At 48.9% G+C, this 27,543-nt stretch overlaps 1 protein-coding gene across 1 annotated transcript; it reads left to right on the plus strand.

Annotated features, from left to right (window-relative positions):
- Positions 1-1,030: 1,030 nt before the first annotated feature.
- On the plus strand, positions 1,031-27,103 carry VAX2 (ventral anterior homeobox 2). The gene is made up of 3 exons (XM_068563978.1): positions 1,031-1,256; positions 20,463-20,650; positions 26,666-27,103. Exons 1-3 carry the CDS (start codon positions 1,031-1,033, stop codon positions 27,101-27,103), a joined length of 852 nt encoding a protein of 283 aa, XP_068420079.1.
- Positions 27,104-27,543: the final 440 nt, after the last annotated feature.

The following is a 27,543-nucleotide window of genomic DNA, read 5'->3' on the forward strand; positions in this document are numbered from 1 at the left end:
AAGCTCGACTCAGGAGAACGCTGGGATCCTCATAAAGTGCTTGGGATTCGGAGGGCCCAGGGACCCCACTGCTCAGCTTCAAAACCCAGCTCGGCTTCCAGCCGCGCTCACCACCGCCCTTCCCCTCTCCCCAGCCCGGGGCCGGGAGTGGGGTGGGGGAGACAGGGAGATTTTCACCTTCTATCTCAGTCTGAGATCCCCCGTGTGAAGGCCTCAGAGCCGCAGGGGACCTGGGCGTTTGCAGCCTACCACAGTCTCGGCCTCACTCGACCCTCTCGGCTCCCGGACCCGGCTATCCTTCTGCAAATCTGTCTTCTCACCCCGGCGAGTGCGGGTCATTCCTTCAGTACCCATGCCTCACTGTCTCGGGCTCTTTTTACCACAGTCTTGGCCTTGCCCTGCAAGGAGCGCCGGGAGGGCCTGCCTTCTGTGTTCCTGAGTGTGGGCAGAGGTATGAGTCTGGAGGCGAGGGCGGCCACTGAACCCCAGGCCTGAGCCGCAGCCCCAGCCCCCGACCCCGCCAAGCGCCCGAGCAAGACCAGCTTCCGGTTTTCTGCTCGGTCTCGTAGGTGTCGCCTTCCTGGAACACTTGGGTTATTGATCCCGCTGAAAGAGCCGGAGTGCGGAGACAGCGCTTCCCTGGGGATGAAGGGAGTGGGGAGGGGAGTAGGCTGGTGGTCGGGGGAGGGAGTTGATAAAATTTAGGAGAGGATGTAGGGCCTCCCTGGCCTCCCTCTGCCGGGCTGAATGTGGGGCTAGACTAGGGGTGGAGGAGCAGGGCCAACGAACCCCCATCCCCAGGCGCAGCTCCCTCGCGCACCGCCGGGAGTCGGAGAACCCCGACTCGAGACCAATCAGCAGGGAGGGGTGGAGCGGCCGGGCGGGGGCGGGGCCGGAGGAAGAGGAGGCGGGCGGGGGGCGCGGGGGGCGAGGGGGGGTGAGGGGGGCAGGGGGCGCGAGGGGCGGGGAGGCGCGGGCTTGGCCGGCGCAGGCTGGGCAGGCGGTGGTTAAGGCGAAGGTGGCGGCCGGCATGGGCGATGGGGGCGCCGAGTGCGACCGCGGCACCTCACGCCCGGAGTCGCGGAGCGGGCGCGGCGGAGCGGAGGACTCGAGTGCTGATGCCGGCGGCCGCAGCCCAAAGGAGACTGCCGGGACCTCCGCCTCCAGCCCCGCGGGCTCCATGGAGAGCGGCGCCGACAGCGACGGGCAGCCGGGGCTCGGAGAGGCAGACCACTGCCGCCGCATCCTGGTGCGAGGTAAGAGGACAGCTCGAAGCCCTGGCCCACCGGACGCCCCTCCCATCCCCTACTGGCGCCTCCGACCTTCCTGCAGCCTCCACCTCCCGATTCATATATTCATTCATTCAGTCATCATTCAGTCATTCATTCAGCAAACATTGTTTTGAGCGTCTATTGTGTGCTGGACATTGAGCTGAGTGCAGGGGACAAAGCGGCGCCCGGTACCGAAGAAATTCCCATTTCACTGCCTTACGATTCTCAGCTTCCCAGGCCCATGCGGGCGGGTTACTGTGGTGGGGGCGGAGTTGCGAGTGCGGGATGCGGAGAGCCGAGCCCCCGCCCCGCGGCCCTCGCGGCAGGTGCGGAGAAAAGCGTCACGAGCGCTCCGCGGGGTCAGCACGAGGAGGCACCAGCGTCCGGAGCCGTGGGAGGAAGAGGCCAGGCTCCGCTCAGCAGCCGGGGCGCTCCCCCGCCCCCTGCCCAGCCCTGTCTCCCGTTCCCAGCCACGCAGACGCACCAGGCTGCTCCCGGGAGAGGGTACCGGGACGCGGAGGGCGGCGTGCGCCCCGCTCGCCCGCCTGGGCTTCGCTGTCTCAGTTCCCACTTCCTCGCGGCGCCTGGGCCCAGCCGGCTCTCGGCGCGGCCTTCTCCCGGCCGGGCCTTTTGCGTCTCTCCCGTTCTCCCTCACCCTTCGCCCTCCTCTCTTCTTTCCTGGCTATTTCTCTCCGCCGAGCTCGCATTCCCTTCCTGCAAGCGTCCGAGTGCCCAGCTCTGCCTGGCTTCCTCGCCGCGAGGCTGAGGCTACCCCGGCCCCCAAAGCCAGCCTCACGCGAAGCTCTAGGCTCGCCTTTCGCCGGACCCGGGCCTGGCCTAGCGAGATGGGAGAAGAAAGGGAATCCCGGAGTCTTGCCTTCAGCCCGTCCCTAGGCCGTGGTCGGAACCTGAGGTCTGTTTCCCCCATCATCCCGGAGTCCCAGGACCGGGAGACCCAGCGCCTAGAAGAGGCCACTCGAGAGTAACGGCTGCCCCGGCCTCCTCCTCCAACTCGCTCCCGGCTTCCTCCCGCTGCCTTTTTCTTGCCCCTTCTTTTTGAGCACCTCTCCTGCAAGCCTAAGGGCCTAGAAAGAAATCAGCCAGAGCTGATTTCCTCGGCCACCGCCTAGGAAAGGGAAACCAGCCTGACTGACACTGGCTCGAGCTCGCTCCAGCGCCAGGACCCCGAGTTTGTCTGATCTGGGCTGGGCTGTGTGTGAGCTACCCACGCACAGACTGGGACACCTTGGCCTGGTCGGGCACAGCCTCCTCACAGCCGCTGGGTTTGGGTGGCTCTGGGAAAAGGGGCTAAGGTAGAGTATGGAGGCGGCCCAATGTGAAGTTGACTGATGACCATCTTGGACACAGACTCAGGGACCCTGGTCTTCAGAAAACACAGGAAACTCCAGGCCAGGTATGGTCACCCAGCGCTGTTCTGGGTCAGGCTTGGGTCAAAGGACAGGGCGTGGGGAGGTGGTCCCCACCCAACAGGGATTCCAACCGGTATGTGGACCTGTTGGGCACCTGGGATTAAATTAGATCTCATTCCATAGACTGTGGGATGTCCTGGGTACAAGGCGTTAGCAGCCAACTTGGAGTTCCGTTAAGGAAATCTGCAGGGCTTCCGGAAACAGAGAAATCAGCCCCCTAAGCCCACACTCCCAAATTTAGGACCTCAAGTCCCTGCAGGACACTCACCACCTCACAATCCATCTATGGGTAGTCATTTTCTTCTGCCTGGACAATTGTGAGTTCTGTGTCTACCTACCATCCCTTCTGCTCTACTAACTCCACATGTAGATGGAATAGATTTTGTGTATAGATGTCAGTCAAATAACTCCCAGTTGTAGACTCACAAAAGGTAGGAGTAAAAAATTACCCTCCAAGAGACCACCCACTCTAGGAGCAATCCACAGCCTGGAAGAGATTGACCCCCCACTGTATGTGGGGCAGCTTGTGTACATTGTCAGGTGTACTTTTACAAATGTGTGTAGGAAATACAGCAGTGCCATTACACTTATACAGTATAAAGGAAATAGAGCACAGAGGAGGTATTTACGCACCTAAAAGAAATAAAAGGTAAACAGGGCCCTCATAAATCCCTCTGTCCTTTCCATTTAATGACAAGGAGATTATTACAGGCCTGAGATACCAGGGACATCATTTACCGCTAATCCCTCCTAGCCAGGGTCACCTGTGTCACTCCGGCCCCACTGGGCCCAGGGCGGAGGCTCTGACAGATGAAAGGCCCTGCACTGGTGAAGGGAAGTCTGCAGCGTCTTGGCCCCTGGCTGAATGTCCCTCCAGTAAGCTCTAAGCGAAGAGTACATTTTACCCTTGACCTCCAAGGACACATCCTCCCAAAGTACCCTTGGAGGAAACCATAAAAAGGGGGAAGGTAGGCGGTTAGCATCTCAGCTGTCAGGTTGCTGGTGGGGTGAAGATTCTGGGAAAGAGCCCCACTCTCTCTGGGTCTTTCTTTCTGTCTCTTTTCCACTCAGCACTTGCTCCCTTGAGGGCTCTACCCCAGGATAGCAGATCTGCTGGGGGAGCCCCAAGGTGCAGGGGAAGAAGAGGAAAGCCTGGTGCTGGAATTAAGCAACGTTGGTTTGGAATACAGGCCTTACTACAGCCCTTTGAACTTGAACTAGTTTCTTTGCCTCTCCGTGCCCCAGTTTTCCTCATCTGTACAAAGAAAGCATAGTGCTTCCCTTGAAGGGCTATGCTAAGGGTCGGAGATGGTGTCTATAAAACTGCAAACAACCAACAGGATCTCCATAAATATTCCATTGAATGAAAGGGGGGAGAACTCTGAGGAGACTCAAACTGCTTCAGGTGGTGGGCCTCCCTCCTCAGAGGCCTCCCCAACTGCACCCCCTGGGCCCAGAGGCTGTGTTCAGTGTTGGGAGGTGAACGGCCAAGGGGTCAAGGACCGGCTGATGAAAGGAGGCCCAGTGCCACCTTGCAGACCACACAGTGCGGCCTTCCCCAATCCCCTTTGAGGAACCCTCGCTCAACCAATCACTCAAGTTTCCCTGCCTCTGCAAAATGTGGGTCAGGGAGCCAGGGAGGCCGACCTTGCTGCATCCCCTGCCTCAAAATGGAGGCTGCTTCGTGCCACACATGGGCACAAACAAGGCCACTGGGATGATGGATGTACACGCAACAGGCACCCCACACACCCCACCGAGGACACAGCTAGGCTTCCACAGGGACTTTAGAGCCGCCTAGGCTGCCCCACACCTCTGCTTGCACAGCCCGTTGACTGATGAGGAGAAGGGGTGGGAGATCCTTTTGTTTTATGTTTGGAAAGGACAAGCCGCGGGCAGGAAGCAGATGGAAGGAGAGCCATGGGTCTAAGTTAGCTGCAGCCTTGGGTGCTATGGCTTTTTCGGTGGAGCCGGGATCCCTGCAATCAGAAGAGGTGGGACAACTCTCACCCCAAAACTCCCAAACCTCACAGTCTACGCACACTCAGATGCACCTACGTGATTCTCAAATTAATCCAGAGTCAAATTCAACAACCCCTCTGGATAGAGCCGGGAATCGCTGTCTGCCAGCGTCACCCCACCCAGCAGATGTTATGAACAATGCCTAGCGCTGGTCCCAGCTCACCCAAAGCGTGCCTCTGACCTGCCAATCTCAAAACCCCAATTGGGCCTCACCAACTCTGTGCTGCCACTTTGGCCTGAGTGGACCAGGATTTAGAGGCTGCCGGCCAGGCGCTCCCGCATCTTGAGGCCTGCGGCACTCCAGGCCTGGCTCAGCACCCCTCTTTCTGGGAGCAGGGGGACAGGAAAACTGTGGAATCCTTTGACTGAGTGAATGGCTACCCCCCTCACCCCGTAGCACCAACACCCACTAGCGGAAATGCTTTCATCTGGGAGCCTGATGTATGTGACCAGTGGCTGGGGATGTGGGGGGACACAGGAAGGCCAGGGCCTCTGGCTGTGGCTGAACAATTCCCTCTGTGGATGTGGGTTTGGGGCAGGGGGTCATTGAATTCAGTGGGGTGCAGCCCCCTGAGAATCTGAGTGCAGTGCTGGACCCGCGCTGCAGAAATGCATTGGCCGAAACACAGACAGCACAATGGTGTACACCAGGCAGGGCGCTGGATGGATGCTGCAGACATGTCTGAGGACGCTGGGCAAGGAGCCAAGCCTTCCGGGGCTTGAGCTAGTAGCGACCCATGGGAACAGACAACCCCCTTCTGCAGCCAGGTCTGGGCTCAGCGTTGACCAGCGTCGCCTCCCTTTCTACTTGGATTTACAGCAGCCCCTGGACATAGGAGGACTCTGCCCAGACCTAGCAGTCCTCCCCCGGCAGGTCGTGGCAGCTCCACAAGGGCACACCTGCCATCTTCCTGATGGGGTGTTTTGGCAGTGGAGTCGGTGAGGCAGAGTGTTGTATTGGAAGGAGCACTGGATTGCGAGTCGCAGCGCCTGGGCCCTCCAGACACCGGACCTTGGGACTATAGCCTCGATATAAGTCTGTTAAGAGAGGAGATAACCCAGGACCAGCCCGCCAGGCAGTGGTTGAAAGGTTTAAATGATTCATACAGGGGATTGCACTTTGGGGTTTTGGGTTTCAGTTTTAGTTTTGGGGCTTGTGGGGGGTATTAGGTTTATTTTATATTTTCCTGGGATTGTTTTTGTTTTATGTTTATGCTTTGTTTTTGGCAGAAGGACCCACATTCTCGGGCAGGTCTGTGCTGAGCCCTTTCATTTTTGCTCTTTATTTTTCTCCTTTATATCCATGCCCCCACCCCACACCCAACACACACAAGCAGAAGCAGACCTGCAGCCAAATGCATACATAGTCTTGCTGATGTGACTTGCGTGCACCGTTTCATTTTCAGGGAACTGTGCAGGGCGTTTGGCGGCTCCTTATGTTCTCAGCTCTTGCTGCCGCCCTGGGTGGTCTCTTGAACTCGGGTGCCGGTGGACCTGCTGCCGCATCCCGCTCGCGTGCGCACACCTGAAAGGTCTGAGCTTCCAGGTGGCCCACAGGTGACCCAGCCGGGCAGGGAGGCTGGGACTGCACGTGGGCACTCGGAACTGGAGGGGAGGGAACGGACTGCAGCAGCGTGTGTCCCTGGGCCTTTGTACGGTGACACCAAACAGATTGGGTCTCCGCACACTGTGCACCCGCTGTGGCGACAGAGGGCTTCTAAGGCTCCTGTTGGCCCTACGCTCTTTCCTCAATTACGCCGGACTCAAGTCTGGGGCCGTAGTAAACAACCCAAGCTTCCTCTCAGTTCGCAGTTTCTTTGATTTGTATTTTAAATGGGCGTGGGGCCGGCGGGGTCGGTATAGGGAAAAGCATGTGAATTTTGCCTTTTATTTCCTGTTTGCTTAATATAAACTAAAGATCGGCCTGACTCTTCGGAAAGCGGGTAGCGGATTGCTCTCAGTGCATCGGCTGAGTTGCGTACCCCAGTTTGAACATGTCTGAGAGAGGACGCCGAGGCAGAGTAGGCCTGCCCAGGGATCCCCGGGACCAGGGGTGGTCAATGCCCCCCACCCCGCGCCCATCCAGGAGGGAGGTTGGAGGGTCTCGGCTAGGGGTGCCGGGGTGGCAGTGGACACTACGGAAAAAGGTGGCGGTGCCAGGACCAAATCTGGCCTACAAAGCCGAGGAGTGGGCGGACCCGGAAAAGCCAGGGCTGCGAGCGCGGCCGGGGGGTGGGGGCGACCGTCGGATGCTGCTTGCCACCCCTCCCCCCAGGCCCAGTAAAGTCCCCCGAACCAACTCTCCCACGTTCTCCCATGATCTTGCCCTTCGCTTGCTAGTTGATTCATTCTACAAACATTAATGAGTACCTACCTACTACGTGCCAGACCGACCCGGTGGGGCTGCTGGTGCTCAGCTTACCAACCGAGAGACCGCCTCGCAAGCGGGGACTTGCCGGGGTCCTGACCCGCCCCGGCGGCGCGGCCCGGGTGGCGAGGGAGCGATGTCGGCGCTGAACGCAAGGGAAGCGGGCGCCGGAGCCCGGTTCCCTTGATGCCCCGCGGGGACCACGTAGGAGGTAGTCACCGCACTCGCCAAACCCACGCGATCTCCCCAGACGCGTTCCGCACGCATACAGTAGGCACTCAGTAAATATTTGCCGAATGAATGAGAGGAGGCGAAACCATCCACATCTCGTGTTTCACTAGGTAGGAGGCCGCAGCGCCCTTCCCTGGGAAGAACGTCTGTTGTGAAGTGACCTCCTTATTTTTTGACGTTACAGAGTCGTTCCTTACATGAAATGGTGATGATGCCAGAGCACAGAATAATTGTTAAAATATAAAGTTGACGACGCCATATTTCTGGAATTTTGTGCAATCCTCAACTTGGGAACCACTGAAATACAAAACCTGAAGAAGCTCAAATATGGTTTCTTTTACTGGTTCCTTGGATCCCCAAGGCCGGGGAGGCCCCCCCAGAGGAGCAGGAGGCCGAGGGAAGCACAGGGCCGGAAGGGCGGTAGTGAGTCTCCCGGCTGTCTGCAGCTGCTTAGGGTGAGGGTCCACCCGCAAAGCCAACCAGGTAAATAACTAGATAAATCCGCGCTCCTCCTCGCCGCCCAATTCACACGTCTCCAGTCCTCTGCTGGAGCTTGAAATAACCGGGTATTTACAGTCACGGTTTGTTCTGTGTTTTGCTTGTCCCGCCGCCCACGGCGGAGCTGCGGGGAGCCAGGGCGCGGCGGGTGGAGGACCCCCCCACCCCCGGAGGAATGTTAAGGCCACGCTCACAATGTAGACAGGAAGATAGAGAAATTAAATTCAAAAAGCAATACGTGCTCAAGGTAAAAACAAACAAACAAACCGAAGTGGTAGAAGCCAGCATTCCCAGTTTCAGGTGTGTTTCAGGAGATTTCCTCGCTCTCCTATATAGACAATAGCGAAAGCGGAATCATATTACATAAGCTGTCTTGCGACTTACCATTTTAAAAAAATTCAGTCCGCAGGGGTCATCTCTTTGGCCCAGCCATTTCACACAGTTCCGTGACTGTACAGTAAGTACTCCTCTGGTGGGGGAATGCTGGATTCTCCTATCCTCTGGGAGGATATTCCTGTTATTTTTCCCTGGTACAGTGAAGCATTGTTTGTAATTGTGAAAAAGTAGAACCAATCTAAATATCCATCAGCAACGGACTGGTTAAATTAAATTTTATTATATCTGCTTAATGCAGTACTGTGCAGTGGTTAGAGCACTTCTAGATACAAAGATTTATTAAATAAATTTTACCAAATAAAAAAAGTAGTTTACAAAAAAATCTTACTTTTGTAATATATAACTTACATATTTATGTTTTTGAATTACTAGGGAAGGTCTGGGAGATTGCGAAATGAGCTCCCAATGCCCGGGTCTTTGCGCCCTTGAGTGTTTCCAAAGGATAAATTCCTAGCAGTGGAATTGCTGCTTCAAAAGGTTTACACACACTAAAAAATTTTTTAATGTGTTTCCTTTAATTTTAAAATAGTAATTATTTCATTTGATTCAAACATCAAAAAGTCGTTTTAAGCACACAGTGAAAAATCTCTCTCCCATCCGTGTCCCCTATCCTTCAGTTCCCACCCGGCTCAAAGGCAGCCATTATTTACTGCTTTCCAGTATGTTCTTCGGAACAATTTCTATGCTTATGCAAGTCAGTGCAGCTATATTGCTTTTTTTCCTTTTGTTTTTTACTCATATGGTGACATCTCTATATATTTTTTCGCACCTTGTTATTTTCACTTACCAGTGTATCTTGGGATGTTAAGAACTTCTTGTTAGTTTTTTTACAGATGCATAGTATTCCATTTATAGAGACTGGATGGACCATAATGTATATTATATAACCCATGCCCTCATGGCAGACATTTAGCTTTTTTCTTATCTTCTGTTATTATATACAATGCTGCAATAAATAAACTTGTTCCTTGGTCATTTCCACATGTGTGGGTATATCTGTCAGAGAAGTTCCTGAAAGTAGGTTACTGGGTCAAAGAATATCTGTGTTTGTAATTTGAAAGACAGTGCCCAGGAGCCCTCCACAAGATGGTACCCACCCACTGCCCAGCAATGCCTGAAAGTGCTTGTATCCCCAAATCTTGCTATCACAGTTCACACTTTATATCTCGATGGATGTTAAATTGTTCTTCCAGGGGAAAAAAATGTTTAGCAATTTATACCCCCGCCTTTTGCCCTTTCCCCATATTGGACATTGTATATCTTACATACCTTTGCTAAGAAGTACCTCACTGACATTTTAATTTTTATTTCTTTGATTATTAGTGAAGTTGAGCATTTTTGCATTTTTATTGGCCAGTTGTATTTCTTCTGCTATCTATTAATTCATTTCATTTGACCATTTTAATTTTCAAATATTCCTTTCCTTACTGATATGTAGAAATTACGTATTATGGACAGTAGCTCATTGCTTTCAATATATGTTGCAATTATTTTTTCGTTTATAAATTGTTCTCTAATTTTGTTTCTGATGTCTTTCGTTTTCTGAAATACAAAATATCTTTCTAATTACAAAACCAATCTGTGCTGTTTTGCTGTATCATGTAAAAATGGAAAGTTCTTCATTTCTTCCACATAATACACTTCTACTCCCAATATGCAATCTCCGAAACTTTCCCTAGTAATTGGAAAACATAAATATGTAAATTATATATTACAAAAGTGAGAGTTTTGGCAAACTGCTTTTCTTCATTTAATAAACATTCATTTAATAAATATCTTTCTATCTAGAACTGCCTCATTATTTTTAACAGCTGCATAGTACTACATTATGCAGATATAATAAACTTTTATCTAACCAGTCCCTTGTTGATGGATTTATGTTGGTTCTATATTTTCACACTTACAAACAGTGCTTCAGTGAACATCTTTGTATCCTAATTTGAACAGATTTTTTTAAAAGTCTCATTTATGAGACAATGTGAAAAATATGTAAACAGGTGAGACATTTTATTATATTAAGGAATGGGTGGTAATGTTTCTAATTGTGACAATAGTATTGTGATTGTTTTTTTAAAGGAGTCTTTAGAGATACATATAAAAATGTTTCTGGATGAAATGATATGATGTCTGGGATTTGCTTAAAATTACAGGGATATAGAAGAAATAGGATTGTTCCTGAGTTTATAATTGTTGAAGTTGAGCGATAGGTATATCAGAATTCATTATGCTACTCTCTTTTATTTTGTATGTTTGAAATTTCTCATGATAAAATTTTTAAAATAATAAATATCATTTCACATATGTCTGGTATGCATATAATTACAGGATAAAGTCCTAGAAGTGAAATTTTAAAGTACAAGTATATATGCTTAAAACTGTGATTATTTCTAAATGCCAAAAATGTATGAATTTATACTCCCAAAAATTGTGTATAAATGTGCCATTTCTCCACATCCTCCCAACCCAGGATATACTCAATCTTTTAGAGTAAAATCTTTTCAAGTGAAAAAAAATCTTATTTTATTTGGCATTTTTAATTACTAGTGAGGTTAAACATATTTTCATATACTTATTTTTCATTTTTATTTCCTCTTCTGTAATTTTTCATTCATATACTTAGCCATTGGTTTGCTCATTGTTTTCTTATAGTAGTAAACATTATTTATACATATTTATCTATCAATATATGTTATATAAATATACTTATGTAAACATACAAACATATACATATTTTAAAATATTTTATAGAAGGGAAATGATCCCTTTTTCTGTGACGTGTTGCAAACATCCCCAGATCTTTTTCTTTTTCTTTTTTTTTTTTTTCTTTTGACTTTGCTGTGAGTTGGGGGGTTTTTCTGAACTCAAATTTAAACTTTAATCACATCTAATGGTCATTTCCTTTTGGGCCTCTACATTTTAGTTCTCAGCTAGAAAGTTCTTCTCCAACAAAAGGTAACAATATTATATATATTATATATAATGTATATCTTATATATATTTATAATACAATACTCTTAAATTTTGTTACAAAAAATTCAGTATGCATTACAATTTTTTCAGTTTATAATTTATCTTTTATTTTTCTTTCTAATGTCTCTTCATTTTTGAAGTATAAAATATCCATTAAAAATTTTTTTTATTTTATATTGGAGTATAGTTGATTAACAATGTGTTAGTTTCAGGTGTTCAGCTAAGTGATTCAGTTATACACATACATGTATCTATTCTTCTTCAAATTATTTTCCCCTTTAGGTTGTTACATAATATTGAGCAGATACTAGGGAGTTTGGGATTGACATGTACACGCTGCTATATTTAAAATGGATAACCAACAAAGACCTACTGTATAGCACAGGGAACTCTGCTCAATATTGTGTAAAATATCCTTTTAATTACAAAACCAATCCATGCTGAAATCATGTGAAAGTTGAAAATTTTTCATTTCCCTCACACGATACACTTCCACTCCCAAGACGTAACCTCCCAAACTTTCCCTAGTAATTGAAAAACATAAATATGTAAGTTATATATTACAAAAGTGGGATATTTTTGCACACTGCTAAAATAGTCTGTTCACAGACTGTGATAGTCTTTGCAACAAACCAAATAATAAAGAAGTGCAAAAAAAAAAAAAAAGAAGTGCATAAAGTAAGATGGGAGAAATCTTTTCTCCCTGACCAGCTCCCACTCCACAGAGCAAACAGAAAAGAGAGGTGTTCAACCTGCCAGACTTAATTCTATGTAGGTACAAGCACGCACACACACAAAGTTTAGTTTTACATTTTGTTCTTTATAAAACTAGGTTTGTACACATGTACTTGTTGTTTTCACGTAGCAGGTTTTAATGGACATCCGTTCAGGTCAGTATATGAAGATGTACCTCATTCTTGTTAATGTCTACATAACAGCCAAAGGCATGACCATACTGTGACTTCATCAACAGTATTCCTGTTGATAAACATTCAGCTTTTTCTTTTTTTTTTTTTCCTCTTACAAACTGCTACAAACAGTGAGTCTATCTTTATGAAGGTATACCAATATTTCTCTGGGGTAGAAACCTCTATAAAACTTCTGAAACAAAGGAACTATGCATTTCTTAATTTAGCTAGGCATTGTGAAATTACCCTCCAAGAAAAGCTTATTTTGTATTAATTTGTATTCTCACCAATAGAGCTTGAGAAACCTATTTTCCCTCACATTTGCCAGCACAACTTTCCCAGCCTGATAGATAAAATATGATAACTGAAAAAAATTTATCTCATTGCTGTTCTAACTTTCATTTTCTCTAAGTCCCTCTGAGCTTGAGTATTTTTTCATATATTTTAGCCATTAGTATTTCTTCTCCTCTGAATAACCCTTTCTTTTAATTTGTTAAGTTTCCCACTGGACTGCTTGACTTTATTTATTACACTATAGAGGCTGTGTGTGTACTAGACATTAAGACTGTTATGCATGTATTATTAACATTTTCTCCCAATCTGTCACTTGTCTTTTAACTGTCTCTCATCCTGCAGAAGATTTGATTTCTAGGTACTCAAATCTGCCATTTATTTTTTTAAATTCTTCAGAGTTTTTATTCCATTTTTAGAGCTTTGTTTTTTACATCTAAAGTTTTAATCCATCTTGTGTATATTTTTGCATGCAGTGTGAGATAAATTACTTTATTCCAGATAATGAGCTAATCGTCCAAAAGCCAGGTCTTTAATAATCTTGTCTTTCCTCCAACTAATTTGAAATATCTTTATAATATACCAATTCCTCATATAGGCATGGATTTGCTTCATAACTCTTGTGTCATCATCATACCATTTTAGTTGCTGTAGATATGTAATATATTTTGCTGTAATGGTAATACAAGTATTCTCTCCTCATTCTTTACATTTTTTCTCAACTATTCTTCCATTTTAAATTGCCCCAATAAACTTGAGAATGAATTTTTTATAAGGAATTTTTATAGTGATCACATTATATTTGTTAAGGCAAGAAGGACCTTGTCACACTTAAAAATCAGCACAGGACTTCCCTGGTGGCACAGTGGTTAAGAATCCGCCTGCCAATGCTGGGGACACGGGTTCGATCCCTGGTCTGGGAAGGTCCCGCATGCCATGGAGCAACTAAGCCCGTGCACCACAACTACTGAGCCTGCGCTCTAGAGCCCGTGAGCCACAACTACTGAGCCCGTGTGCCACAACTACTGGAACCCATGCACCTAGAGCCTGTGCTCCGCAACAAGAGAAGCCACTGCAGTGAGAAGCCCGCTCACCTCAACAAAGAGTAGCCCGGCTCCTTGCAAATAGAGAAAGTCCGTGCACATCAACGAAGACCCAATGCAGCCAAAAAAAAAAAAAAAAAAAATCAGCATGTTAACAGCTTATCATGTAAAGAAACTACCTGGGTGCTACCTGGATGAAGTCGGGTAGGACTATGAGGGGGTCTTTTGGGAGAGGTAGGTGGAGAGGGTAATTTTTGGTCCTGGAGGTCAAGAGCATTAGCTATCTATTATCAAGCAGGGGTCGTCACCTCTCCCGTGGCAAAGGCTCTTTGGATGGAACTCACTCTCCCCTGTACCCCTAGGGCTCACCCCTCTTTGAGGAGATCTGAGGGACAGCAAAACTCAGCCTTCATTCCAGTTAGACTCATGCATTTCACCCTAACAAAACCCTACCCACAAAGAGGCTCTGCAGTTAAGCTGCCCCTCCTTCCCGGTGCTTCCCCTGCAACCCCACTTAGAAAAGGAACAATTCCGGGAAGGGGGCTCTGTCAGTAGGATGGACTAGATTTTGCTGCAGAGACAACCCAAAACTTCAGAGGTTTAGCAAAACACAAGTATATTTCTAACTCACTTGATAAGTCCATCACAAGTGGGCAGGGGCTGGTCTTGGTACTCAGAAACCCACGCTCCAGCTTGACTCCTGCCTCTATGACCATCACAGTAGGGGGAAGGCGGTGTGGCAAATCACGAACCAGCTTTTGACATGTTCTCCTGAAAGTGCCCGCATCCTTTCCTCTTGACTAAAACAAATCATATGGCCACATCTGATTGCAAAGGGCAGAAAATTAGTGCAACCCTACCATGTGCCTGGAAGGTGTTGGAAACACTGGCGGACAGCATTCATGGCTTATACATTAACTTGACTTTGATGAGTGGCCTTCTCTGCCACTCCTGGCTAAAATAGCAAATACAAAAACACACACTATGACTTTTTTTTTTTTTTTTGGCTGCCTCGGGTCTTCGTTGCTGTGCTTGGGCTTTCTCTAGTTGTGGTGAGTGGGGGCTACTCTTCGTTGCGGTGCTCAGGCTCTAAGCTCACAGGCTTCGGTAGTTGCAGTGCTCAGGCTCAGTAGTTGTGGCTCGCAGGCTCTAGAGCCCAGGCTCAGTAGTTGTGGCACACGGGCTTAGTTGCTCCGCGGCATTTGGGATCTTCCCCGACCAGGGATTGAACCCACGTCTCCTGCATTGGCAGGTGGACTCTTAACCACTGCGCCACCAGGGAAGTCCCACACACTATGACTCTTGTATGTTAGCTATTTGGAGAGGGTCAGTAATATCCCCTTATCTTGTTTTATTTTCTTCACAGCATTTATCAGTACCTTTCATATTAGTTTTTAAATTTATTATGTCTTTCTCCCTAACACAAGGCCTATGGGAACAGGGACCTTGTCAATTTTGCTCATTTCTATATCCTCAGACCTGAGAATACTATTTGGCACATAGTAGGCGCTTATTAAATTTATTTGGAATGGTTGAATAGACACAGGTGTTTTATTTACATAAATGGGGTAATACTACTTACTTTCTTTCACTTAATGTCAGTTCATATAGATATTGCCTCATTCTTTTAAATTGCTACATGGTATTTTATAAAATATGAATGGTATGAATGTACCACAGTTTGTTCAGCCATTTCCCTTACAGGGAACACTCAGGATGCTTTCAAATTTTCAACATTTTGAACAATGCTGCAGCAAACATCCTTATATATACCTTGGAGCACATGAGCCTGTGCTTTTCTGGATAAATACCTACTAAAATAAAATTGCTGGGGCAGTAGTTGTGTGCATCTTTAAACTTGACAAATGCAGCCTTAAACGTTGTGACAATTTATGGTTCTACCAGCAGTGAATGGGAGTGTGGATTCCCCAACAGTGCATCATTGCTTTATTAATCATCTGCTAATGTCTTTCCAATCTTAAGGGAGATAAATGATTATCCATTGTTGCTTGAACTTGCATTATCCTGATTACTGTGAAGCTGTGCTCATCTTTTCATATATTTATTGTCCATTTGGATATCTTTTCTGTGAATGGCTCACATAAATTACTTGACCATTTTTTCTGTTAGATTATTGCCCTTTTTAAAAAATTTGTGTATTCATAATTGCATTTTATATATTCTGGATATTATTTCTTTGCCTTTAAAAAAAAGATTTTCTTCAATTCTGTCTTTCGTATTTTATCTTGGTTTTGGTGCCTTTGCCATACAAAAGTTTTCAGCTTTAATGTAGTCAAATACATCCTTTATTTTTCCTTTACAGTACAGGTTTGCATTTTGCTTGGAAAGCTCTTCCCAAGCTTAGGATTCTAAAAATAGCCTCCTATATTTTCTTGTAATCCCTTTATCATATTATAGTCTATGATTTGCTCTCTAATCCATTTGAAACATTGTTCTTTATGGCGTGAGATGTGAATTTAACTTGATTTTATTCCAAACGGATAATTTATGGTCATCAGTCTACTTAACTCCACTGATAGACTAGACCAACCCGTCCCCATTGAGAATGTTCCCTTTATCATAAACTCTGTCACTATATGTACATGGCTCTATTGTGTACTCCTTATTCCATTTTGTTTCCCAATATTCACTTATTTGAATACCAACTTTACCATTTCTATTATATCCATGTTTCATTTATTTACTTAATATTTTAGCATAATATATTTTAAAATGAAATACCTACTTTAGCTTCATGCTAAGCATATAAAATCATAGATTTAAATTTTTTCTAGTAAACCGTAAAAGAAGTGCATATCTTTTGAAATGGCAAAGGTTTATTTATGTACCATTTTAAATCATCTTACAAACCCAAGTGAAATGCAAAGGCATTTGGGGAAACACTATTGTATTCTTTCCACTAATGGATTTGTCAGTTTCTGTGACAAAACATCATTCTAGCTTCATGGCATGTTTTGTTGTTATTGTTGTTGTTAATGTTTTATTTTGAAATAGCTGGAGAATCACAAGAAGTTGCAAAAATGGTAGGGAAATTCCATGTATCTACAACCTAGCTTCTCACAATGGTGACATCCTATATAACTATAATAATGATCAAAATCTGGAAATTGACATTACTACAATGTAATTAACTAGACCACTGACCTTCCTCAGATTTCACCCATTTTTTGCATGCACTTTTTTCTTTGTATATAGTACTATGACATTTTATCACAGTTATAGATCCATATAACAACCACCCCAGTCAAGATACAGAACTGTTCTGTCACCACCAAGAAACCCCTATATAGTCACAGCCTCCCTTCCCTAACCCCTGGCAAGCACAGATCTGTTCTCCACCTCTGTAACTTTGTCATTTTGATAATGTAATATAAATGGAATCATACAGTACATAATCTGAAGGACTGCCTTCGTTTTTTTCACTCAGTATAATTTCCCTGGAGATGTATCCAATTTGTTGTGTCTATCAATCAATAGTCATTGTTGTACCACGGTTTGTTTATCCATTCACCTGTTGAGGGACATCTGGATTGTTTCCATTTGGGAGCTACCACAAATAATGCTACTATGAACATCCCCGTGTAGGTTTTGATGTGAACCTAATATTTCATTTCTCTGGGATAAATGCCCAGGAATGAGGTCACGGGGTGGCTAATATAGGTTTAACTGCCAGGTCAGTTTCCAGAGTGGCTGCACCACTTTACATTCCCACCAACAATGAGTGAGAGATCTAGTTTCTTGGCATCCTCACCAGCCTTTTGGCACCCTTTTTTTTTTAATTGAGATGCGATTCACGTAACATAAAACTTGACTTTTTTTTTTTTTTTTTTTTTTTGCTGCGTTGGGTCTTCGTTGCTGCATGCAGGCTTTCTCCCATTGCGGCGAGCGGGGGCTACTCTTCGTTGCGGTGTGTGGGTTTCTCATTACAGTGGCTTTTCTTGTTGCAGAGCACGGGCTCTAGGCACGTGGGCTTCAGTAGTTGTGGCTCACGGGCTTCAGTGGTTGTGGCGCACGAGCTTAGTTGCTCCACAGCATGTGGGATCTTCCTGGAGCAGGGCTCGAACCCCTGTCTCCTGCATTGGCAGGCAGATTCTTAACCACTGCGCCATCAGGGAAGTCCCTCAGTCTTTTAATTTTTGCTACTCTGATACGTATTTCTCCTGGTTTTCATTTGTTTTCCCCTAATGGCTAGTGATGTTGAACATCTTTTCATGTGCTGATTTGTAGGGCCTGTTTGGGTATCTGGGGACAAGTCTGAGGTACCTTTGTTCCATGCTCCTGCCTCTCCTGGCCCTGAGGAGGTGGGCTGCCCTTGGCTGCTCCAAGGCAGGAATGCTCCTCTTAGCTCCTCTACAAAGAGGAAAGGTGGGGGGGGGGGCCTATATGGTTTGACCTCAGTGGTCAAGAGCACAGGCTCAGAGCTTCAGGTGGGCTCCAGGTGGCTTACCCGGAAGAGGATATGAAGCTTGCAGCACCACGTATGACACCCCTCACCTTGTCTCCTGTTCACACCCCCCAAGACACTTTTAATAAAATCAGTGCCTTTGGAGCTGGGCTCACTTGAGTGTCGTGAGGAAAGTTCTGAGACTGGTTTCACAGTTGTAGACAGTAGAACCTGTGCAAAGGCGACCCAGTCACAATGGGGTCACAAATATTACGCCACTATTTTAAAATGTAGAAAGTATCGGGGTGGGGGGGAAGCTTGAGTTGTCCCCAAAGGCCTATGGTTCTACCAAGCCTCCAAGAGCAGGGCTCCCATCTGTGTGCTGTGCTCTGCCCAGCGCCCTGGCAAGACTAGCCCAGTGGTCGGGGAGGGCAGCCTCTGGGCCATGACTCTGTCCCCCACCCAGGCTCACCTTCTCCCCAAGGGTTGACTGAGAACACGAAGGTGCTCGAACCTCTGAGATCGGGAGCAGGACCTTCGAGCTAGGAGCCCATGAAGAGCTGAAGTGCACCCTGGAGGAGTGAACATTAGCTGGCCCTAGCAGGAGGCAGGAAGAACCGGTCTCATAAAATACACTGAGGGACTTGGAGGGAGAGGTCCCAGGTTCACCCTCTAGAGTAGGGATTCTAAAAGTAGGCTCTACAGTCCTGTGGCTCAGAAGGAGCCTCTTAACAAACAGCACATCCCAAATGCAATTCCTTTCCTGCATCTTCCAGGGCAATGATGAACCCATTCAGAAGATTCCATTTTCTACCCATGACCAAAGTTTTCTTCACTATAACCTATCAATTGAATCACTAAGGGTTACTAAAAGAGGGTATTCATCAAGTAAAATGAGGGTGTTTCTAGACCTTATTAAACACTGTCAGTATGAACTTGGGTAAGTGACTTAAAATTTGTCCCTCCATTTCCCCATCTGTAAAATGGGGATAATAACAGTTCCAACTTCACTGAGACATGGGGAGGGTTTAAGTACTTAAAACGGTGCCTGGCCCAGAGCAAGCATTGCAGAGATGTCAGCTATTATTATGAGCGGCCAAGGCCACTAATGCTTCTGATCGCATTGCAAACTTCGACTATGCATGCCCCCTGGAGATGGGCGGAGCTCCGGCAAGCTTGGAGGTTTGCTTTGTTACCTGTGCTTGGTAACAAGTGCTGCCTTGAGTTGGTAAGTTTCCCAGTGACACTAACCTTCCTATGTAACAGCAAGTTACTCTTAGTTTAGCTTTATCGTTATTAACAGCACGTGTTGGGAGAGGTTTGGTAAATCCTACAGAATATGATGCTGCATATTTCCACACTTTAATTTTTTTTTTAAAGGCACTTTATTTATTTATTTATTTATTTATTTATTTATTTATTTATGTCTGTGTTGGGTCTTCGTTTCTGTGCGAGGGCTCTCTCCAGTTGCAGCAAGCGGGGGCCACTCTTCATCGCGGTGCGCGGGCCTCCCACTATCGCGGCCTCTCTTGTTGCGGAGCACAGGCTCCAGATGCGCAGGCTCAGTAGTTGTGGCTCACGGGCCCAGCCGTTCCGTGGCATGTGGGATCCTCCCAGACCAGGGCTTGAACCCGTGTCCCCTGCATTGGCAGGCAGATTCCCAACCACTGCACCACCAGGGAAGCCCCCACACTTTAATTTTTGAAATAAAACTTTTCTAATAACTAGATTTCAAGCCATCAGTGTATGTGGTTCAAACGTGGATCATCTTTGCCCCTATACTTAAAGCTGATGTGTATATATATAAAACCCCCCACTCCAAGAAATTTTGCTTTTGCTGAGTTCTTTCAGTGGGACTATCTGGTGAATGTGGGCTACAGATTTTTCAACCTTTCCTAAGTAGGCTCCAAAATATTAGAGACCCCATGCATGGAGGGCATCAGACCAGGGCCCAGGAGGGTGGCCCTGCTGTTCAGGACTAGGCACACGAGGAGTGGCAGAAGTTCCCCCTCTCAAAGGCACCCCAGAAGCTTGATACAGTGGCAATGGTCCTCGGGCTCCTCCTGGGGATCCCAGCTCTACCCCACACCAGCAAGCCTCTTCATGGACCCCAGGAGGGTCTGTGGACAGAGACTGCACCCATACACACTAGACACACACACACACACACACACACACACACACACACACACACACACACACATAGGGCTTAAGACCTGGCTCTGGACATTTCCTCTGGTAAGCCTTACCTGATTGATCATATCCAATTCTAACCCATCTTTTCCTCTGCACTTGAGGACTTGGTATTTCTCTTTCCATTTGTTTCTTATTCTGCTGAGGGAAGACAATCCTGACTGGGTCAGACTGAGTCCTTTCTGACCAGGCTATGATGGTAGACCTGACATTTGTGCTGAGACCCATTCGCATACATACATTAGATACAACATACTGCATTGGGTGATTAAGGAGGTAAGGACCAGAGAGGGTAAGCAACTTGTCAGAGGTCGCACAGCCAGGCCCAGACATGAGGAGCTCCCCATCAGATCATGCTGCCTCTCATTAAGATGCTCATTGGTGGCTTAAATCCTTAACTAGTGAACTAACTTGCCTCTTTTCATGACCCCTGCAGACACCAAAGGAACCATCCGGGAAATTGTCCTGCCCAAGGGCCTGGACCTGGACCGGCCCAAGCGGAGCCGCACATCCTTCACAGCTAAGCAGCTGTACCGCCTGGAGATGGAGTTCCAGCGCTGCCAGTATGTGGTGGGCCGTGAGCGCACTGAGCTGGCCCGTCAGCTGAACCTCTCGGAGACCCAGGTAAAAGGGCAGGGCCAGGCCACTCCATCCCTGCCCTGGCAGCCCGGAAAGTCCTTGGGGTGTGAGGCCTGTGGGCTGCTGCTCAGAGACCCAGATTTGGAGTTCAGACATGTACTAGGGAAAGGCTTAAAGTTACAGATAAACCAGAGCAAATATATATAGTTCTGACAAGAGAAAGTTGGTATATACCAACAGGGTGGGGGTGAGGGAGTCGGGGTGGGGGGGCTTCTGGATGTATCAGGTGCTACTTCTGGTGGAGTATGGGAATAGGAGGAAGGGTCATTCAAGTTGCAGGGGGGTGTTTGTTGGTGCAGGAGGGAGCCTGCAGGAAGGCATGGTGAGGGGTGGGCTTGCTGGGAGCAAAGATTCAGCGGCGAGATGAGGCATTACAAAATTGGGTTGGGGACCTCTCATTTCCCCATTCTGGGCCTTTTCCCATCCTCCCTTCATCCCAGTGTGCCTCTGAACCTCAGGGGTCTGAATGCCCCCTTCACCCAGGAAGGGCTTAGCACATAGCACTGAGCACCTACTCTGTGTGAATGGAGGTATTTCAAGCTGGTAATAGAGCTAAATAATAATAATAGTAATAGTAATAATAATAATATTGGGCTGGCCAATAAGTTCGTTCGGGTTTTTCCATAACATCTTAGGGAAAAACCTGAACAAAATTTTTGGCCAACCCAAAAATACTTCCCCAGTACTTACTGTGCTAAGGCACTGTTCTGAGTTAGCTGTTAGTTTACTAATCCCTCCCAACAACCCTATGATGTAGCTACCAATATTATCCCATTTTACAGATCAGGAGAGGTTATGCCCAAGGTCATACAACGACTAAGTTCCAGAAGTAGGATTTAGACAAGCAGTCCGGCCTCTTTATGCTGCCTGTAAACTGGGTAACCACCCTGGAGCTTGTCAAAAAAGACTTAGACACTCTTAAGTCCAGCTACAGGTAAACGGCCGAGGGAGGTCAGTCAATAAATGTATGGAAAGGGCCAAACCAGGACACATGAAGGGAAGGGGAGAGGAAGGAGAGGAGAAGGAAGCAGACAGTCTGGGGAAAGCTGCCAGAGGATCTGTGAGGCTCTCCGAGCACCGCCCGCCGCCGCCCTGGCCCTGGCCTTGGTACCGCCGTCCCGCGGCAGTGAGGTCAGGATCATGGGCTGCTGGGAGCAGCTGCTATCCTGCAGGCCGGGGCATCTCCGCCTGGACTGCTTTCCTCCAGCTGCCCCTGTAGAGCCCCAAACAACCCGGCAGATGGCCTGGGGCAGCTGGGCCCTAGGTCCAGCTGAGTCACTGGGGCTGGAAACCAGGCTGTGTTCAGGGGGCCTGCAGTGGCCAGGCGGGGCCAGAGCTCCGGGTGGGGAGTCAGGGAGACCCCCTCAGACCCTCAGGTCTAGGCACAGAGTCACCCTTCCTCTTTGCCCTAATTTCCCTCTGCCTTGCCTAGCTTTATCCCCAAAGTCTCCCCTGAAACTTTCTTTCCAAGGGCACCTCAGATGCCCAGAACAGAAGCTCCTTCTCAGTGGTCATCCTTCCCCTGCCCTGCCTGCAGTACAGGCTACATTTATCTGCCCTTGAAGGTCAAGGCCAAGCCCCTCCTCCCCCAGGAAGCCTTCCCTAAGGCTTCTTGACTTTGCTGCAAGACCTATTCCACATGGCTAGACCTGTAAAGTGTGGTGTGTGTGTGTGTGTGTGTGTGTGTGTGTGTGTGTGTGATGTGGCAGGCACCAACCAGTATGCACTTCCCAAAAGCAAGAATGTATTTGAAAGCCACATCTGCTCTTCAGGCCTCCCTGGGGAGCCCAGCACACAGCTGGGCACACAGTGGGCCCTCAGTGAATCCTCGACTAACTATTGCTTACCACCCTCCTTCTTCTTTCCCCAGTCCTGGGGTTTTGCAGATAATTTACAGTGTAACTAACACTTACTGAGAGCTTCTGTGCACCAAGCACTGTTCTAAGTGCTAGATGTGTTCTAACTGGTTTAGTCTTCACCACAGCCTCGTGGGATAGGTGTGCAGTTTTTCTTCTGACACCACTTCTCACATCAAATATGTGGTGCTTTCCCACACCAACAGCAACCAATTCTCCAATACCAGCTGGGTTTCCAGCAATGCAACTCCATTCAGTTCTGACCCTAACTCCTGGAGTTAACACAGACACTACAGCCTCATGGGACAGTCCCACATCAGATGCCAGTAGCAAGTCCCAGGGCCACCCATACTTCTGACCAGCTATAAATGGGGGGGTTCCCACACCCCCCTCCTTAGGCTTGATAATTTCCTAGAATGACTCACAGAACTCAGGAAAACACTTTACACTGTATTTACTTTTACGGATTTATTATAAAGAATACAACTCAGAAATAGGCAGATGGAAGAGATGCATAGAGCCAGGTATAGTGGGGAGAGTTCATGGAGCGAACCTCATTGTTCAAGAGACTTTATAACCCGGTCTCCAGCCCCCTCCGCTCCCTGGAGGGGTGGGGCTGAAAGTTCCAACCCTCTAGTCACAGGTCTGGTCTTTCTGCGACCAACCCCCATTCTGAAACTAGGGGTCCACCCTGAGTCACCTCATTAGCATAAACTCAGGTGTGCTCAGAAGGAGCTGGTTATGGATGACAAAAAGCTCTGGGCCAAGAACCAGGTACAAAGACCAGGTGTATTTTTTCAGTACACCAGAATGATGGCTCTTTATTATTTTTACGTTAAAGAGAAGGAAACTGAGGCACGCAGAAATTAAATAACATGCTCAAAATGTAAAGCAGGCACATTCATTAGCTCTTCTAATCTTTATAAAGAGATGACTTTCAGGACTTCCCTGGTGGTCCAGTGATTAAGACTCTGCGCTTCCAACGCAGGGGGTGCAGGGAACTAAGATCCCACATGCCGTGTGGCATGGCCAAAAAATTAAAAAAAAAAAAAAAGATGACTTTATGGGTAATATTATCCCCATTTCAGAGAGGCTGATTAACTTGCCCAAGTTTATGTGGCTAGAATTTTGTGGAATTCTCAGTATATTCACCCATACTTTGGGGTGAATATATTATTGAACGCCTGCTATGTACCAGGTGCTGTTCTAGGCATGCCCTCCCCTCTCTGTTACACCCAGAGCTGCAGCAGGACTGCACGGGTAGGAGATCACCGGTGAAATCTTCCCTCATCATTGGTGGCACCCCTGTTACTGCCACTCCCTTTGTACCTATTTGCCCTCCGTTTGCTGGGAGCGATCAGTGCCACTCTCCACTACATCCTCAGTTTCCTGAGGCAAGGAACCATGACTTCTGAGTCTGTCCTCTCCCTCTAGTTCAGAAGTAGGAACAGAGAAAGTGAGCAATAAACAATACCTCACACTGAATGTGGGCCAGGCTAAGCCCTCTACAGGGATTTCCTATTTGATCCCTGCCACAGCCCAGGTTTTTTGTTTTGTTTTGTTTTTGGCTGCGTTGGGTCTTCATTGCTGCGCAACTCTTCGTTGCGGTGCACGGGCTTCTCATTGTGGTGGCTTCTCTTGTTGTGGAACACGGGCTCTAAGCGCACAGTCTTCAGTAGTTGTGGCACACGGGCTCAGTATTTGTGGCTCGCAGGCTCCAGAGCGCAGGCTCAGTAGTTGTGGCGCACGGGCTTAGTTGCTCCGCGGCATGTGGGATCTTCCCAGACCAGGGCTCGAACCCATATCTCCTGCACTGGCAGGCAGATTCTTAACCACTGCGCCACCAGGGAAGTCCAGCCCAGGTATTTTTATCCTCATTATAGAGATGAGAAACTGAGACTCAGGGGTTCTTGGGGGTGGTGCCTGGCCTGAGGTAGGCACGAGCCTGGCCGAGAACCCAGGAGGCTTCCCAGCAGGGGAAAGGATTGCAGTGACACGCAGAGCCACGGTCCCCATGGATCTGGTGGGACCACTTCCTGGAGCAATCAAATTCCAGAGTGACTAATAGTCACCTCCTTCAGCCAGACTTGGTTGAATCTTCCTTGACCATCCCTTACCGATATCACCTTCAAACGTCACCTCTTCAGAGGTGCTGTGTTTGCCACCCCACTGATAAGATAGTCACCTCCCCGCTTCTCCCCTCCTTATTGTGCCCCCAAAGTGCCAGCCCACAAACTGTTATCTGTACATGCCAAGTACAGAAATGGAGAATAAGTGTTTAGAAATACACATAGCAATTTTTCTAGTAACTCATTTTAATTTATTTTACAAAAGTATCGGTCCACGACGGATTGGAAACTTAAATAAAAAGTGGTTCCTCACCACGAATAATTTGAGAGACACTGCTCAAAGCACTTATTGCCACCCGACAGCCACGCCTGTTTGTTTTTATCGGTTGTTTTTCTTCTATCTCCCCCTCTCCCCGTCCATTCCACACGGCAAGGATTTGCTCTGCTTTGTGCACTGCTGATTCCGCCCACCTAGAACAGCGCCTGGCACAGAGTGGGCACTCGATACCTATCTGCTGAATGATGAGTGAGTGAGTGAATGCAGCAATCAACCTCAAGCAGATCCCGTAACTCCCTGGTTACTTCCAGTTATTGGAACTCAATCCAATCCCGTTGAAAACACCCAACTCACATCTGTTTCAAATCTTTTCTTCCCTCCCCCTTCGCCCACTCAGAACAGGTCTGACTCACTGCTGGAGGGACCTGCAGGGGAAGAGCCCCTCCCATCACGGCCGCTAGAAGGGAGCGTGCTCTGTCTGAGCCCCCTGCTCACCCTCGCCCCCCAGCGACCTCCCCCAGGGTAGGAGGGCAAGCAGAGTGGCACCTTCTGGCCTGAGGAGCCTCATGGCTGGAGGCCTTTGCTAGAGGGCCAGTTGCTCCCACAGGTGGCATGGTAGGCATGGCCCCAGGCAGCCTTAGCTCTGCCCTCGTCCTGCCCAGGCCAGCCTCCGCCCGTGCTCCTTCTCTCCACCTCTCCTTCACCCGGGGCCACATGAGTTGCAGCTTCCCTTACGTCCTCCGAGTTTGGAGGGAAACAGCGGGTCTCCCCATGCTTTTCTTTCTGGGCCCTCCACTCCGTGGTCCCTCCTCGTCCTGCTGGCACAGACTACCCAGCCAGCTGCCAGCCTCCGGAAACCTCCGGGCCAGAAGCAGGGCCAGCCTCTGTGCTCCTGGGGACACGGTTCTGGGTGCTGCAGTGATTGACAGGTTTTCCAGCTGGGGAGCAACTGTCAGCCTCTCCTTCTCTCAGGCATTTGCAGGCCCTGCAAGTGATTCAGGACCCCCAAGCTGCCTCCTGAGGGGAGCACCCTGTCCTTCCCAGAGAGGGGAGAAAATCCCATCACTGTTAGGGGGCTCGCAGAACTGACCACTGAGCTCCTCCCCGACCCCCAGCCTTCCTTTCCTTCTACAGACTAGGACGGGGTTGGAGTGCTGGGTGCCAGGTGCCGGGTGCTGGCAGAAGGCAAGTTCTCCTCCTCTCAAAGGCCTTGAAAAAGGTCTCTGCCCTTTGGTTGGTGGCTCCATTTAGGATGTCCCCAGCTTTGGGTGTGTGGCCGTTGGAAGTGTCCCTCACCATCCTGACACATCTTCTTACACTTGGTATCACGTTGAGAAGCCCTTATAGGTGATGGGGTGGGAGGGAACTGCTGAGAGTTTCAAACAGGGGGATGGCCAGATGGGCTAAGGAGCTCCCTTCAGAGGCAGCATGGGGGCCGAGACAGGAGGAGGCGGGTGGCTAGGAGTGGAAGGAGTGTGGGCCAAGAGGGGAACTCATCTGTGCCCTCCCACCTCCACCCTCCAGCTGCCAATCCCCCCCTCCATCCTAGGGTCAGCGTAGCAGTGGAGGGGTGCCCATGATTTGGGGGGCAAGTGTCTCTTATCAGTTCCCCCAGTCAGCCTGATTATGGGAAGATCTTAATGACAGTCTGATTGCTCTTCTTTCCTCTCTCACTGCACCCCTGCTCCCCCCTCCCCACTCCCCTGCCCCTTCCTTTCCTCGCCCCCACCCCTGCCGCCACTTTGCTCTGCTTTTCCACTCTCCCTCGCTGACACCCCTCCCCTTCCTCCACCCCAAGGTGAAGGTCTGGTTCCAGAACCGCCGCACCAAGCAGAAGAAAGACCAGAGCAGAGACCTGGAGAAGCGGGCGTCCTCCTCCGCCTCCAAGGCCTTCGCCACGCCCGACATCCTGCGGCTGCTGGAGCAGGGCCGGCTGCTGTCCCCGCCCAGCGCCCCCAGCCTTCTGACGCTGACCCCCGGCCCGCCGCGCCTGCCTGCCAGCCACAGGGGCGCCTCCTTGGGTGACCCCAGGACCTCGTCCCCGCACCTCACCCCGCTGACCTCAGCCTCAGCGTCGCCCCCGCTGCCGCCCCCTCCGCCCGCCCTCTGCTTCTGCACCGCCCCACTCCCGGACCTGCCTGCCGCCTACGAACTGGGATCCTCGGCCTTCGAGCCCTACAGCCGGCTGGACGGGAGAGTAGGCAGCCCCGGCGGCGGCAAGAAGGCCAGCGCTTAAGTCTCCACCCCCCGTGCGACACTGAGTCCCCAAGCACAGCACCACCCCTGCCTCCTGGGCCCAGAGACGAGAAGGGGCGGCCACACACCCTGCCCCGCCCACCCTGCAGCTCAGAGACTCTCCAGTGGATGACGTTGGTACCGCAGCTTGTGTGTGTGAGTGCAGTGTGTGTGCGTGTGCCTCTAACTGAAATAAAAGGAAAACAATGACAAGAAGGGAAACGGAGTCCCCACAGCACTGCCACTGTCCCTCCATCCCCTCTCCCTCTCCTCACTGGGAAGGCAAAGGGGCTACAGTCAGGGGGACCTCTGATGGGAGAGGCGGAAGCTGGGGCCACGTTCGCAACTGGGGGGATCGGGGTACCCACCTGACGCCCGCTGCCAGTTAGAGCTCCGACCCGGGCGTTACACGTCCCATGGTACCACCATCGATGCTTTCGT

Source organism: Eschrichtius robustus, chromosome 15 (genome assembly GCF_028021215.1).
Source record: "Eschrichtius robustus isolate mEscRob2 chromosome 15, mEscRob2.pri, whole genome shotgun sequence".
NCBI lineage: Eukaryota > Metazoa > Chordata > Mammalia > Artiodactyla > Eschrichtiidae > Eschrichtius > Eschrichtius robustus.

What these genes read in the sequence shown, in the direction of transcription:
- VAX2 (XM_068563978.1), top strand. Translation starts at nt 1,031, where the DNA reads ATGGGCGATGGGGGCGCCGAGTGCGACCGCGGCACCTCACGCCCGGAG. An exon ending in CCGCCGCATCCTGGTGCGAG is followed by an intron (nt 1,257 to 20,462) that starts GTAAGAGGACAG and finishes TGACCCCTGCAG; the next exon opens with ACACCAAAGGAACCATCCGG. An exon ending in TGAACCTCTCGGAGACCCAG is followed by an intron (nt 20,651 to 26,665) that starts GTAAAAGGGCAG and finishes CTCCACCCCAAG; the next exon opens with GTGAAGGTCTGGTTCCAGAA.